General features: G+C 39.7%; 1 protein-coding gene across 1 annotated transcript in view; it reads left to right on the top strand.

Annotated features, from left to right (window-relative positions):
* The window catches only part of LOC125697075 (ovostatin-like), a 31,772-nt gene extending 23,718 nt beyond the window's left edge, over nucleotides 1-8,054 (top strand). Inside the window, exons 24-30 of the mRNA XM_048953702.1 lie at nucleotides 594-814; nucleotides 1,321-1,536; nucleotides 1,668-1,792; nucleotides 2,080-2,170; nucleotides 4,633-4,704; nucleotides 5,007-5,109; nucleotides 6,038-8,054. Of these exons, the coding sequence (XP_048809659.1) occupies nucleotides 594-814; nucleotides 1,321-1,536; nucleotides 1,668-1,792; nucleotides 2,080-2,170; nucleotides 4,633-4,704; nucleotides 5,007-5,109; nucleotides 6,038-6,090 (881 nt within the window). The 3' untranslated portion in view covers nucleotides 6,091-8,054. The remainder of the gene's footprint in view (nucleotides 1-593; nucleotides 815-1,320; nucleotides 1,537-1,667; nucleotides 1,793-2,079; nucleotides 2,171-4,632; nucleotides 4,705-5,006; nucleotides 5,110-6,037) is intronic.
* Nucleotides 8,055-15,405: the final 7,351 nt, after the last annotated feature.

The following is a 15,405-nucleotide window of genomic DNA, read 5'->3' as shown; positions in this document are numbered from 1 at the left end:
ATAAAAGACCTCAGGAAGACTCCCCAGTCCAACATTATGGAAGACTGCATCTAGTTTTCCCGTTAGCCTTCTCTTCTACATGCTCAATTAGTTCATTTTACTGTGTCATGTACTCCAGCTCATTACCATTTTGGCATCCTTCTGCTGCACTGCTTTCATGTCACAGAATCATAGAATAGCTTAGGTTGGAAGAGACCCCAGGGATCATCAGGTTCCATTACCCCTGCCACAGGCAAGATCACCAACCTCCAGATCTGCTAATAGAACAGGCTGCCCAGGGCTTCATCCTGCCTGGCCTTCAACACCTCTAGGACGGGGCATCCCCCATTTTTACTTGTACTGCTCCCTTTTATTAATTTCCTTTCTGTTTTCTTTTCCTCCTTGAAACTGACATTCATACAGCTTAGAACATCACAAGCTAAAAAACCCTTTTAGATAAAGGAAGGGTGGGAATTGTATGCCTGTCTCCCACATGTAGTGAATTAACTAGCAAGTATTTTTTTTAACACTTTTTGCATTGTTGGTTTTTTTTTGTTTGTTTGTTTTTGTTGTTGTTGTCCTGTTTTCAGGTGGTTCTGTTTTTCTGTTTTCAGGTGGTTCAGTTTACTGGCAGAGAGAAAATAAGCCACCAACAGAACATTTCCATGCTTTATATTCCCGTGCTCCTTCTGCTGAGATTGAAATGACCAGCTATGTGCTTCTGGCTATGCTCAACAAAGCTGAACTCACATCAGATGACTTATCATATATCTCCCGCGTTGTGTACTGGCTTGTGAAACAACAGAACCCATATGGGGGTTTCTCCTCCAGCCAGGTGACAATTGGGTGTGGTAAAGAGAATACCTTTTGGGAATAGTGCAGCCTGCAAGGTGGATGACATTTCTTCCTCATCGTACATTCAGTTGAACAGTATTTCATAAGTGGTGCCTACATAAATCTTGTTAGAGCACATTGAGCTCTTTCTTGGCAGCTCCATATATGTGTGTGTGTGTGTGTGTGTATATATATAAAAAAAAATATATATATAAATATATACATATAAATATACATTTTTAGTATTTTATATATATATATATGTATATGTATATTAGGAAATAGCAATTCATCTGATTTTCAAGTTAGCAGAAGACAAAAGTAACTGTTGATCCTGGGATAATTCATGCCCATTGCTCCAGAACTTGTAGCCTCTCTCCTTGTCTCTTTACAAAGTCCTCCAGCATTTATGTGCACTGACGAAGGAAGATAGCAGCTTTGCTAATCTCATGTACTATTTCACAGCTGGATATCTACCTAATTAGGGATAATATTTTTTCTTTTCAGGACACTGTTGTTGCCCTCCAAGCTTTAGCCCAGTATGGATACCTCACCTTCACTAAGGAAAGTCATAATACAATTAAGGTCAACTTCATGGAAATCCCCAAGACAGCTTTCCAGGTGAATGACAAGAACCGCTTCTTACTGCAGCAAACTTCTCTACCCATTGTTCCAGGGAATTACAGTGTGGAAGTGTATGGCACTGGCTGTGTCTATACGCAGGTAAATAAGCTGGAAACTCACCACCATCCTACTGAGGACTAAGCAGGAGTCATCTCTGCCTCATTCCCTTCTGTACCTCATGGCAAAGCCGCTAGAATCTGTGACCATCTCACACTTTTCATCTCTTTTAGACAACCCTGAGATACAACATCCATTTACCAAAGAAAGCTGCAGGATTTTTTCTCTCTGTGGAGTCAGCCAATGTGTCCTGCACAAGCAACTTCCCACCAAAGTTTGACCTTGTCTTCTCTGCCAGGTAACTTCCTTTTACTGATCTACCCTTTTGCATTTCAGTTTGGTGAAGCATCTCAGGAAGGATTTAAGTATAGACAGTTAAGTGCTACTGTGCAGGAAGACAAACAGGACAATATCCTGAAACACTTTTGTCCTTCATTGCTAAATTTTTCCTATATGCTATACATCACTGGGACACCAGGACAATCCAATAAAAAGATTATCTGAGTTGTCTATGAGTTGGAGCTGAAGATGTCTTTCAGTGGTCTCCTCTCCAATTGCAGATTAACAGAACTTTTCTCTTTTCAGTTACACAGGAAATCGTAATGTCTCTAACATGGCTATTATTGATGTGAAGATGCTCTCAGGATTTAGTCCCGATAGAACTTCCCTGAAAAAGGTAAAGAATGAGAGGAAAATGAATAGTAAGCCCTAGAAATATAGGAAACTGATAAAAATATGTCTGATCATTAAGTTGTGGTCCCATGGGACTTCTACAAAAAGCCTCTGTCTTCTGTAAACTCTGTGTCAGACTTGCAGCTGCTCATCTGATGAAAACAAGTCTGTTAGGAGCTGCCAAGTTCAGTAGCCTGAAAGAGGTGAAAATGTTGTATTAGTATTAGCCATGTCCAGCCAATACTAACGCTAAAGATGTATTTCCAGTAGGTACACAGTCACACAACAGATATATACAACTGTATTCATATACGCAGCTGATTATACAGATCAGCTGAGACAGAAAAGAGCATTTATACAAACATATTTAGCACAGGTGAACTTATCATCTTCCCCTTTCTGTCTGATCAAGATGAAAGATCATCCGTGGAAAATATATTTTCTACACATGCATAAATGCAATGTAGTTCTCTCTGGTAGCTGGCTCCAGGTCAGTCTGACCAATAGCTGCCCTTGAATTCTTGGTCTGACACAAATTGCCTTATGTTGACACCTGCATATATATATATCTATATATGCACCCTTGAGGCCCCGTGCACCTACACATATGGATAGTGGATAACTCCATCAACTGGCCTTACACACACTGATTCAGAGGGGTTTGGATCCCATTTTCCCAGTTGTTTTACTAAGACACACACACATACAAGCACACAAAGATTGGTCTCTCTGCTAGCTAGTCCAGGTGACTGCTCTGACCAATATGTGGATCTCAAGAACCTACTGGTTTCTCCAGTGACAGGTTCAGACATCCTCATAGGTGACTCAAATCCTGTTTTCTTCAGCATTGGCTCGTACTTACGCCTGCTTCCATATTGGGCTGCCAAGCCACATAATGTACTCTCACACTATTCCATTTTTATATCCACCAGCAATCTCACACTCATTTACACACCTGCACACCCTTTACATGCACTCTGGACTACTGGAACCCCAAGCATATATTCCTCTTTGATTCACGTTCCCTTCTTCAGCATCTAGTAGTCTGTGCATACACAGAGAACAGAAAGTCCCTCACCAAGGAAAAGAGTTTGAGTTTAATAAGAATGCAGGACAGATTGCAGTGATCTTAGAGAAGATGCTGTCAGACAAGTGTACCTGTTTAAATGTAACTGGCCTCTTTTGTCCTATTTTCCTTCTATTTCCCCATACTTTTTCCTCCCAGTCTAACTTCATCCCTTCCTTTGTTACTTCTTTCCCTGAACATTCCATAATAATTCTTTCTTAACCTCCAGTACCCCATACTCAGTCCCATGCCCCTGCAGCATTCTCTTCTTAGTCTGTAAGGTGATCCAGCAATTTTCTGTTATTGATTCCTCTAGTGTGCCTCAATCCTGCATGGTGGGGCTGCTCACTCACCTGTGGCAGCCCTAGGAACCAGGTCAACTTTTCTCCATTCCTTTGCACTCCTTTGTGTTTGTGGATATGATTATTTAATCACACAGCCCAATAGAATCCAGATAGGAAGAACTTCTGCTGTAGTTGAGTAAATGAGCATTTTACAAGTTTAGCTCTTTGATTTGTTTATTTGTTCCTATACACACAGTTTAAAGGGTAGAAAAGAAGCAGGTATTCCTCCTCCTTCATCTGTAAGTTTGGTCACGATGTTGGTAACAGCGCAGAGAATATTGTTGATAACTGAATTCTACTTTCTGGTGTGATTTAGGCTTTATAACAGGTATATCATCTTCAAGTCATGAAACTTACCTCACGAAGTTGATAAAAATAAGAATGCAATTCATTGTACAATCTTCTCATAGTGTGGTGCATTGGTGCATTTAAAACCAATTCAGGTTTGAATTCCTCCCCTGCCTTTGGAACTGGAAGAAATTCTTTGTAAGATTTTTTGCATTGAGATGTTATACTGTTTCACACCCTACCCTTTGCATCCACATGGGAAAAATGAATGGTTTTAATATTTGGAGCATTTTATTTTCATGCATTTTCATAGTAAAATAATTTTAATCATACGTTTTTCTACAAATTTTAAATTTGGGGATTTTTAAATTACGTAATGCACTAAAAAATGAGTCATTTTGACCTGTAGAAATGATCATGCAATCCTAAATTTTTACTGAAATGAGACAACTCTCAAGCTGATAATAAGAGAAATACATACCAAATCTGACTAGTAAATCAGGATTTTTTTTTTTTTTTTTTTTTTTTTCCAATGGTGATTTATATGTACTTGCCATCTTGTGAAAAGTCAACTTTTTGTATTTTTTTTATTTTGGTCACAAAGTGTCACGGTGGCACAACTGGAGAATGGCAGCCACTTCAGACATATTTTCCTCACAATTTTTGTAATTATTTTTGATTTATTATTAATTATTAATCAATTAATACTTCTACTCCTCCTTGGCAAGTTGCCTATGCTGAAATTGATATAATTTGTTTTATTTATAGCTTCAATACCAACCTTCTGTTGTGGATCATGTAGACATCAAGAATGACCACATCTTCTTCTACCTTCAAAAGGTAGGTTTGGAGGTATTTTCTTTGGTTTTGTTAAACTGGAAGTTTAAAATAGGCTCCCAAATAGCAAAAAATGTCATCAGAAGCAGATTAGGAATATGAAAAAGAAAAGAGCAAAGAAGTTTTGCAACAAAACTTATTTAGTAACAGCATTTAAACAGTTATTTGATTTGACATGAAGCTCACAATCTTGAGAGGGCTGTAGAATGGTACTTTGTCACCCACTCTGACACAAAAATGCAACTGAACCTTACGCGTGGGAACAGACACGTAAAGTCTGCATCTTTTTGTCTTTCCATTTCCAGCTCTCCCAGAAAGAAGTCAGCTTCTCCTTCAGTGTAGAACAAAGTCTGCCTGTGTCAGATATCAAGCCAGCACCAGTACATATTTATGATTACTACGAAACAGGTAGGTGACCTCTGTAGACCTTAAAAACCTGTGAAATCAAGGTATTTATTTCAGCATTTCCTAGGTGAGGACAGTGGATTTTCCTCCACTGCTTCTGTGCAAGCGTCTGTTTATGTTTCTGCATTTTCAGCTTTTATTCCTCTTTGTTAGAGAGCAAACTAGCAATTTTTCTGCTTTATGTTACTGGACTGCAAGGAGTTTGCAGAAAGATAGAAAGAAGCTGTCCCCCATCTTTTCATTTCTTGCTTCATTTAGGCACAAAGCAGATAAGAAAGTGGTGCGTCATGATTTGCTTTCTAGCAAACTACATATAGAAAGAAGTATGGTTCCACTTTCTTTCCCCAGCTTGGACATGATAATAACACAAAGGCAGCAGTGTTCCCAACTTCCCCAAAATAGCTTGTCTCATATTTTTAACATTGCCATAATAGGCTGTGGTCAAAGAACTATTCTGGACTTTATAGCTTAAGTAGGAATGACAACTCTATTGAACTCAGCAGGAGTTTAAGCACCTAGAATATGAATGACCACCTTTCTATGTCCAGCCTCAAGGAACTATAAATGCATCAGACATTACCAACTGTGACAGATTTGTTATCAAAACTGTGCTTTGAGTTCCATAAGCTTTTCTGAACATTGGTATAACTTCTTAGCAGAATAGCAGTAATATCCAGAGAATTCTTCCCGAATGCCTATTCAGCCACCTTACCTATATATCATGTGGTCACAACAATGATGCATCTTAACCAACATTGTCAGAGGAGTGCATTATGCACTGACCATGTAAACCTGCAAGTGAGCACCTTGAAACTGGAAAAACACCACAAAATCTATCAAATGTTTTCTGATTCAGCATGGTGCACATGGACTGGGATCAGAATGATTTCTTACTTTAATACAACTGTCAGATCTCTTTTTTTCTTTCCAGATGAATATGCCTTTGCAGAATATAAAACACCTTGCTCCCCACCTTCCAACTGAAATCAGATATGTGCCAGAAGTAATGGGATAGAAGATATCAGGCAAACATTTGTAGAGGAAGAAGATAAGAGACTTGGTTGTTTCTGATGAGGGCAATGGAAAGCATGTAGAGGAATAAGGAATAAGCAAATCCCAACTTTCAGTCTTTTAAAATGACTTATACTGGCCCAGGCACTAAAAAACAAAAAAAACAACAAAAAAAAGCTTTTGGATCAGTGTGGATCAGAAACTCTAAATAATGTGGGTTTCCTAATAGGAGAGGATCTGTGCAGCCATCCACCTTTTTGGAAATACGTGCCATAATTTCAGTGGCAGCTTTATGTAGAAGAAGACTCCTGAAACATGCATTCTTGGCCACAGATTCCTCTTAAGAAACCTAACATTTGGGGAAAAATCTGCTGCTGCTGGTTTTTTTTTTTTTTTTTTGGTTTTTTTTTTTTTTTTTTTTTTTTTTTTTTGTTTTTTCTTTTTCTATTCATCCTGTGGAAAGACTCAAGAAATGACATTGATTTCCACATTTTTCTGTGATTGAACTTGGGGAGTATTTCTTGCAGATGTTAAATTTCTGGTCACGGGAAGACAACTTTTACGCAGTTTTTGCTTCCATCTAGAAAGATCATCTCCAGTTTAATATCTCATATTTTACTGTTCCTTGAAATAAAATGTTCTGATTGGTAATACTGTTTTTCTCAGTCATCACTCTTTGTTGTATGGGTGCTATATGATTTTTCATTAAATAAGAACTCATACCATTCATAGGCCAACCGTTGACATCTTGACACCAGTGACATCTTGTGACGCAAAGTATCGAGGCTTTGGCTTCTGTGATGGAAACTTTATTGCCAAAGCGTGATAGTGTAGAAGAAAACAGAGATGCAACACAGGAAGTCTTTTGAGAATGTTTTAGGGAGGAACAGTGAATTTGTGTTTGGAGAGAGAAAAATGAGAGCCACAGGGAACTTAAGATGAGGCAGGGGTGAACTACAAGAGATTTCCTGTCATGTTTTCTTCATTTAATGAATGAGTACAGCGGACAGCCACACACTGTGGCTACTGCCCCTCACTGTCTACAGTAACCAGAAATGACCTTTGTCCTGACTATCCCACACTGATGAAAGGACACAGAAATTATCAGCGTATCCGTAACAATGTGAGTATAAATCTGCCAGTTGAATTATATCACTGAATTATATCACAGGGTGCCAAACACTGACTTGCTGAATGCAGTTTTCTGCAAGTCCAGACCTGTGATAGGGTTTGTGTCCTCCAGCATGGGCTGGGTTATTACAGCTTTCTTTGATTTAGTCCATGGTTGTCCAACCTTTTGACTTGCCTGGGCCACATATAAAATATATAATAAACTTAATGTATATAAGTAACAAAACTTATTTGTTAATGTCATTTTTGTTAAAATATATGAACAGGGAGGAAAAAAACACGAAACTAGTGGGATGTTTGACCTTGTTTTTGTGAAACTAATGTGTCAGGCTGGTTTGATGGCAGTGCTTGCCATATCTAGTGAGTTCTTAAGGTGTTTGTCAGAGATTTTTGAGGAACTATTGCTCTTCCCATTCTTCATCCTTGACAATAATTCTTCTCAAATGTATATACTGCCAAATATGATGACATGAATAAGGTGTGACTGTGAAGCAAGGGGTATTTTTTTTTTTCTGGTAAGACAGAGATTATGAAAGTCTGGTAAAGAAATATGACCAAATTTTTGTTGAGTTGAATGTCTGATTGCAACTCTGTACATTCCATGTGTAAATTTACAAGTACGTGTTTATGTCGACTGAAAATGGAGTTCCAAATATATATTTAAAAAAGACTATTTTTGAAATCTTAAAACCTATTCTGAAATTTCTTTGTCAAAGCAGAAAGCACAGCTATGTATTTTTCACTGTTTGCAGGACTGTGTTCAGCCAATGCATGAAATTGTTTGCCATAACTTGACCTTGCCATTATTTAATTTTAAACACCGTTATAGTCTGAAATATAGCACAGATAAGGTGATTTTTACCTTGAAGACTCTTGTTTAATTCATTTAAATGAGCAGTCAAATCCACCAAAAATGCTAAATCTGTAAGCTATTTCTAATCTTCACGTTCTGGCACAAATTTTCCTTTTGGTTTCATAAAGGACTTGATGTCACTTTGCATAGTTTTTTTTCTAGCATTTTATACTGACTTAACCACCTTCCTTCAGAAAAGTAAATGATGACCCCCAAATCAGAATTCAAACTTATAAGGAACGCTTAGAGTTGGTGATGATTCCATTCCTTTGACTTTGTGAAATTCGCAGCTGCGATGACTATTTGCATGACATTATCCATTGTTAAAGCTTTTGGACATTAATTTTCCTGATGTCAGATGCAGTGATATTTCATCAAAGAAGAGCTACCAGTGCTAACTGCATCATCTTCTATTGATTTTATAAATCTCTCTTTTTTTTACCAATCATTACCACAGCACCATCAGTAGCTATACCGGATACATTGACAAAGGTTAAAGGAAATTGTTCTACTTTACTTTTCTACTGCTTCATACAATTCAAGAGATTCAGTTCTGTTCTTCAATGGCACCAAAGAAACCATTTCTTCAATGACACTATATTTATTATCAATATCTCTAATGAAAATGGCAAGTTGAGCCATATCTGTAGCATCTATCTAGAGATGAAAGCATCTGTCACCAAAGCACAAAATTTGGAATTAGCAGCTTTAGTCTCCAATTCTTTTTTTCAATAGATTTTCCTGTTTTTTCTCAGTGTGCCTGACTATACTCTGGCTAGACAAACTGATTCTAGAAAAATCTGTTTGTTTCTGTTTTGTTTTTATCAGGACACCTTACACCTGTTGTACTTTCCAATACATTGTTTAACAAACTCGCCATAAGGAAATAGTGGGTTTTTGTTTGTTTGTTTGTTTTTCAGTTTATTTGTTTTTGCAATCAGATTTGCTGTCACCTAACTAGTTTTTATAACAGAGTCTATTTGAGGTTTGTTTTTTTTAAAGAAGACTTTGTTGAGCCGAGATGTTTTTCCGGTTCATGTTTCTAAATATAATATTTTCTCGAATTGTAATCTATGAAAACTGACGCGATTTCCTTGCCAATTAAGCACAGTGCCATAATATTTTTCGGCACTGCCCTCCGCTCCCCACGTCTCGAAGTCGGGCCGGGCCGCTTGCCACGGCAGAGCTGCTGCCGTGACGATGTGGCAGCAGGGGGCGCGGTCCGCAGTAAGAGCTGAGCTGGGCCGCAAGCATCCGGAAAGGTGCAGGTTGTACATGCCTGGTTTAGCCAAACCTAATATGCTTCATTATAAGCCTTGCCTATGTGATTTAGGTGATTTGGGGCTGGGTGTGTGTGTGCAGTAACTTTCCTTGCATTGGACAGCACTAGGAAGAAAGCAGGAAAAGATGTACTATCCAATTCAGTAACAGCAATTTACCTTCTTATAGCCCTGCAATAAACACTGCAAGGCCATCTCCATGGGGCCATCTCTTGTACAGGCTGAAGAACTCTAGCTCTCTCAGCTTGTCCTCATAGGGAAGGTGTTCCATCCTTTGGATCATTTTTGCATCCTTCCTTGGGATGTACTTCAAGAGGTTCATGTCTCTCCTATACGGAGGGCTCCACATCTGGATGCAGTATTCCAGGTGAGGTCTTACCAGCACAGAGCAGAGAGGCAGGATCACCTCCCTTGACCTGCTGGCCACATATATTTTTATATAGCCCAGGATATGGCTGGTTTTCTGCTCAGCTTCCTTGGACTTGAGGGCAGTTTCCCAGTGGGCTGGGGCAATCCCAGGTGTTTTTACAGACTGGGTGAAGAACCCCTTGAGAGCAGCCCTGTGGAGAAGGACTTGAGGGTCCTCGTGGATGAGAAGCTGAATTTGAGCCAGCAGTGTGTTCTTGTAGCCCAGATCATCTGGATCCTTTTCAAATATGATGGAGAGCAGTTCAAAAACCACATCAGCCAGTTCCTTTAGGACTCTGGTTGCATGCCATCTGGCCCCGTAGACTTGTGTATATTCAGTCTCATGAGATGGTCTCAGACTTATTCTGCTGCTACAGTGGGGGGATTTACTCCCTCATTTCCAACCTAGAGGCCAGGGACATGAGTAATACGAGAATCCAGGATTTCGGTGAAGGCCGAAGCAAAAAAATCATTTAGTACTTCAGCCTTCTCCATGTTTGTCACAGCCAGTTCTCCTTTCTCATTTACTAAATGAGATAAGCTCTCTTTGGTCTGCTTCTTCTGGCCAATGTACCTATAGAATCCCCTATTGTTATTTTTAACATCCCTTGCCAAGTTTGGTTATTCTGTACCTTGGCTTTCTTAAACCCCTCTCTGCCAGTCTGGACAGCAAAAAATATGGAACACTTCACAAATTGCATGTCAACGACTGATAAAGTGAGCAGTGTGGATGGAGCACTGGAATGTTTTCTGAATACCTTTGGCAGAAGTTAATGTAAGGGCTGTCCTCTTCATATTATCAAAGGCTGGATCACATAAAACTAGAGAAACAAGAATTACCCCAGATTATTTTATTTAGATTAGTTTTCAGTGTCTGTTTTTTAAGTATCACTTAGTCATCCTAGACTACATAAATATAAAAGGTGCTCAGATCAAGCTAGTCCATGTCCTCATTGTTTGGTTGAGGTAGAAAAGTAGGAGTGTAATTTGAACAATGCCAAGTCACTGAAACTTCTCCCAACATTCACATCCAAGCAAAACAAGCATCAGTAAGAACTGAAAAAAAACCTCATAGGACAACAATGAAAAAAAGTCATGACAGATAGCTCAGCCAAAAGGTTTTAACTCCTGAAAGGTCAAAGAAAAAATGCACTGAATTTACACTATCTGCTAATGATAAATTTCAGGAGGGTGCTGTTATACTCATTGCACTCATGCACATAATCTCTTTTTTTTTTTTAATAGGTACAAGATAGCACCATTGTATCAGATCTTTCAGAAACTATCTGTCAGAGGAATTTGGGATGCTAAGCTGTAAGAGTCACCAACTAAGAAAATAATGTTTAGTACTTTACAGTTTTTAATACAAAAAGCATAACGTAGCTAAAATGAGTGCAGAGGGCAGTTGTAAGGGAAAGGACCCATGCTATAGATTAAGGATTATGATAAAAATAATCCTCTTTATTTTATATTTTGTGACTTGAGGAGCTTTCTTCTGTCGTTAACTCTCCCTACAGAGAGGAACACTTGAACAATCACTGAACACAGGGTGGGATGAAGGAAATTCTTTAACTAACTAGAGTGTCATTCTCTTGCTGTCTCAGTGAGTAGCTAGGTGTGTTTAGCATGCAAAGACTTAACAACAGAGGGCCTGACAATTTGACAACCTTCAGAAGTTAGCTGTCTTGTTTTCTTACTTTATTTTAGTTTAAAAGATGCTCCAGAACCTTAAGTATAACGTGAATCAAACTTTAATTTTCACTGTAAGAAAAGGTTACCCACCTACTCCCACTTCTTCCAGCAGGTCATATAGGATCCTTATGATGGAATCCACATGTAGGGATAAGAGTTTCTGGAGATTTTTCTTAGAAGTGTGAACAGCCAGGCCTCTGGCAGTTGGCAGAATATCTATACATTTTATGTAAAGCAAATTGCTTGTGCTCTCCTGAGGCTAGCAAGTAGAGGTGACATTACATGTGGATGTAACTCTTCAGTTACTCACTTATCTTGACTTAGTGCTCTCCAGGAGATGGTTTTGCCAAGTACTGGTAGTTTATTAGTGCAGCTTTAAAAAATATCTACCTCTTTAAAAGGGAAACAATGCAACAGGGACTTCCTCTGACTCACTGTCTAAAGCTGACTTGTTATCCTTTATCCTAACTAATATGACTTAAATGCTTAGAAAGATAACAGAAGTTAATGAAGAGTAATAGCTCTTCTTCATGGCAATTTATTCCAACTTGTTCTGTACAGTGCTCAGCAGTTCAGTGTATAGCTACAGCGTATATTCCATTGGAGAGCAAGGAGAAATATTTGTGAAATTAATACCAAAAACTTCCAGGCGTAAGATTAGGTGTGGAAGGCACAAATACAGGCTCCCTCTGGGAGGTATCCTTGAAGCAGCACAATTATATCAGGTAACATAAGTGTATTATTCCACTGCCAAATAGATAACAGTAGGAGATAAGAAAGAGAAAGCAGCAGGGTCTGAGTAGCCTTTGCATACCTCCCATGATGCATCTGGAACAAGTTCAATTTCTGGCATGTCATGGTGGAAAGAAAAACTCTTTGAAATAAAACAGATTTGAAAGCTAGGTATTGGTCAATGGCAAAAGCTTGAAGTGGTTCCTGTATATCATAAGGGATGAGGGTCTGGAAAGCAGTCGGAACCCATGCCCTGAGAAGCACACTGTGAATGCAGGGAATAACAAGCATACGCAACAAGGCTGATCAGAGCACTGCATCAATACCAGCACCACCAAAAAAGGGCGGAGAGTCTTAGTAATTGAGGAATTCTTGCTGGGAGGCACTGAGGCTCCTATTTCCAGGGGCGCATGTTAGAGATCATATATAAAGGATACAGAGATAGAAGGCTGTACTGCAGCTCATTAAACTCGAAGACCACTATCCTTTTATTGTCATTCAGGCTGGGTCCCAGGATGCTGCAATGAGGAAACTAAAAAAGTGTATAAAAGGACTTTACATCACTTGGAAAGGTGTTGAAGGGATCAGGGGGGCAGGTAGTGTTCTCCTCTGTCCTCCTGATGGTGAGCTGGGGCCCAGAAAGAAGGAGGAGAACAAGTCAGGTAAATGACTAGCTGAGGGACTGGTGTCTTGATCAAGTCTTTGGGTATTTCTATGTTGGGGAGGCCTTTGAGAAATTGGGTATGTGAGCTTCTGATGGACTTCGCCTGAGCAAGTGTGGCACAAGTGTTCTGGGGAGCAAGCTCCCTGAATTGATTATCAGGACTTTACACTAGCTTCAAAGTGGAAAGGAAAGGGAGTTAGGTGTGACAGAGAAGGGCTGCAGGATGCTGTCACTATTGTTACTGTTGGAGATTGCAGGGAATAACCTCTGAGTTTTCCCATAGGATTGTGCAAGAGCTCCTCAGAGAAGGTCATGCTGCCAATATCCTTTCCAAAATCTTCTTATATTCCTCTAGGTGTAACAGCACCTGCTGCTTCCCTGAAGTGCCTGTATACCAAATGCATAGTATGGGAAATGAACAGGATGAGCTGTAAATCTGTGTACAGTTGCAGGGTCAGCTTGCATGACTGGAATGCTTTCATGGTGGGCTATGTCCTTTTTAGGAAAGACAGGCTGGGGAAGTGAAGTAGAGGAATTGCCCCTTATGTGAGAGAGCAACTAGAATGTATCAAGCTCCACCTGGGGGAGGGTGAAAAGTGTGGAGAGCTTGTGGGTGAGAATTAAGGGGCAGACTGGTATGGGTGACACCATTGTGAGGCCGTACTACAGGTCACCAGATCAGGAGGAGGAAGTTGATGAGGCCTTCTACAAGCAGCTGGAAGTAAGCTCACAATCCCAAGCACTGGTTCTCATGGGAAACTATCCAGACACTCATTTGGCAAGTAACACGGCCAGGCACATGCAGTCCAGACAGTTCCTGAAATGTCCTGAAGATATGAAATGTGTTGAAGATAATTTTCTGATGCAGGTTTTAGAGGCACCAACAAGGCAAGGAGTGCTTCTGGACCTTGTTCTTACTAACAGGGATGGGTCTGTTAGGGATGTAAAGGTTAGGGGCAGCTTGGGATACAGCAATCATGAGATGGTGGAGTCCAAGATCTTGAGTGGCAAAAAGGTAAGGCAAAAAGGTAGGATTGCTAGTCTGGGCTTTCGGAGAGCCAACTTTGACCTTTTCCAGGACCTACTTGCAGGTATCTCATGGATGAGGGTGATGGAGCACGGGAACAGGCTGCCCAGAGATGTTATGGAGTCTCCTTCTCTGGAGATATTCAAGACCCATCTGGATGCCTACCTATACAGGCTGCTTTGGTGATTTCTTTGGCATGGGAGTTGGAATTGATGATTTCTAGAGGTCCCTTCTAACCCCCACAATACTGTGATTTTGTGATCTGTAGTCTCCAACACATTATGCTGTCAAGCAGCTAAGACAGACCCTTACATTCCGCTCATTTTTCACATTGGAACCAAAGCAATATAATGACTAAATTTAAAACAGAAGAAAGAAATTTCAGCATCTGCTCCTGAAGATAGAAGTCTAATTTCTTGGATTTGTCTTCTATGAAGTCTTGGTTTTGAAAACACCATTCGATGACCCCGAAGTGACTGCACCAATATTCACACCCCTCTGCTAGAACAACCAGACAGCATTTGCCATCCTAAAAATGGAAAAAAAATGTCTGAGAAATGAAGCTGAAAGCCTGGCAAAGTGATATTTCATTTTGTGAAGCTACAAAGCTGCATTCAAGTGGGCTATTTGAAGAAGCATTTAAAGACATTCTTACTACACTGTTTGCTTTTCACAGATCAGGTTTCTGCGCAGAGGAATGCTGGAGATCTGTTATGTCAATAACATCCACAATTTCATAAAAGGGCTTTAGGAATACAATTATATCAGTCATGCCTCTGTAGGTTTTGTACCTGATGGACGAGATCTCAAAGTGAAGCAAAATTCCTGGGTCTTCCCTCTCAAACTCAGCAAAGAAGGAAGCCCAGCCATGGAAGGGTACTCCACTGTGAAATAGTGGAGGGAAGGAGAAAGTAACAACAGGAACTAACCAAGAATTCTGAACACTTACACATTAAAACTATTGTTACTATGTGTTTGTGAGGCATTTTGCAGAAGAAAATGAAGAGTCAGGTTTTCCAAAAACTAAAGAAAAGTCATGGCAATTTGAGGGCCTCAAGCATCTAATTCTTTCTACATGGAACAGTCAGGAGTTGCCAACTCAACTCAAAGCAACTCAGTCTATATACAGATTGCAGAAGTTAGGGCTCAGAAGACAGGGGAGTTGTGTGTGGTGATGAAGTATGAAGATAGATACATAGAACGATGATCACCAGACTGGTCAGACATAATTTACCCTTGGTGAAGTTAGGCTGGCTGTCACAGATCACCTTCTCATCTTGCCTTAATACAGCTTCCAGGAGGATCTGTTCCATGATCTTCCTAGCCTCAGATGTGACACTCACTGACCTGTTGTTTCCCAGATTTTCCTTTCTCTTTTTCTAAAAAATGAGAGTGATGCTTCCCTTTTTCCAGTCACCAGGGACTTCACCTAACAGCCATGACTTTTTGAATATGATGAAGAGTGACTTAGGATTTTCCTAACAAGGTGAGATGTCAGAGA

The sequence above is a fragment of the Lagopus muta genome, chromosome 1 (genome assembly GCF_023343835.1).
Source record: "Lagopus muta isolate bLagMut1 chromosome 1, bLagMut1 primary, whole genome shotgun sequence".
NCBI lineage: Eukaryota > Metazoa > Chordata > Aves > Galliformes > Phasianidae > Lagopus > Lagopus muta.
This window is presented reverse-complemented; position numbering and strand designations above follow the sequence as displayed.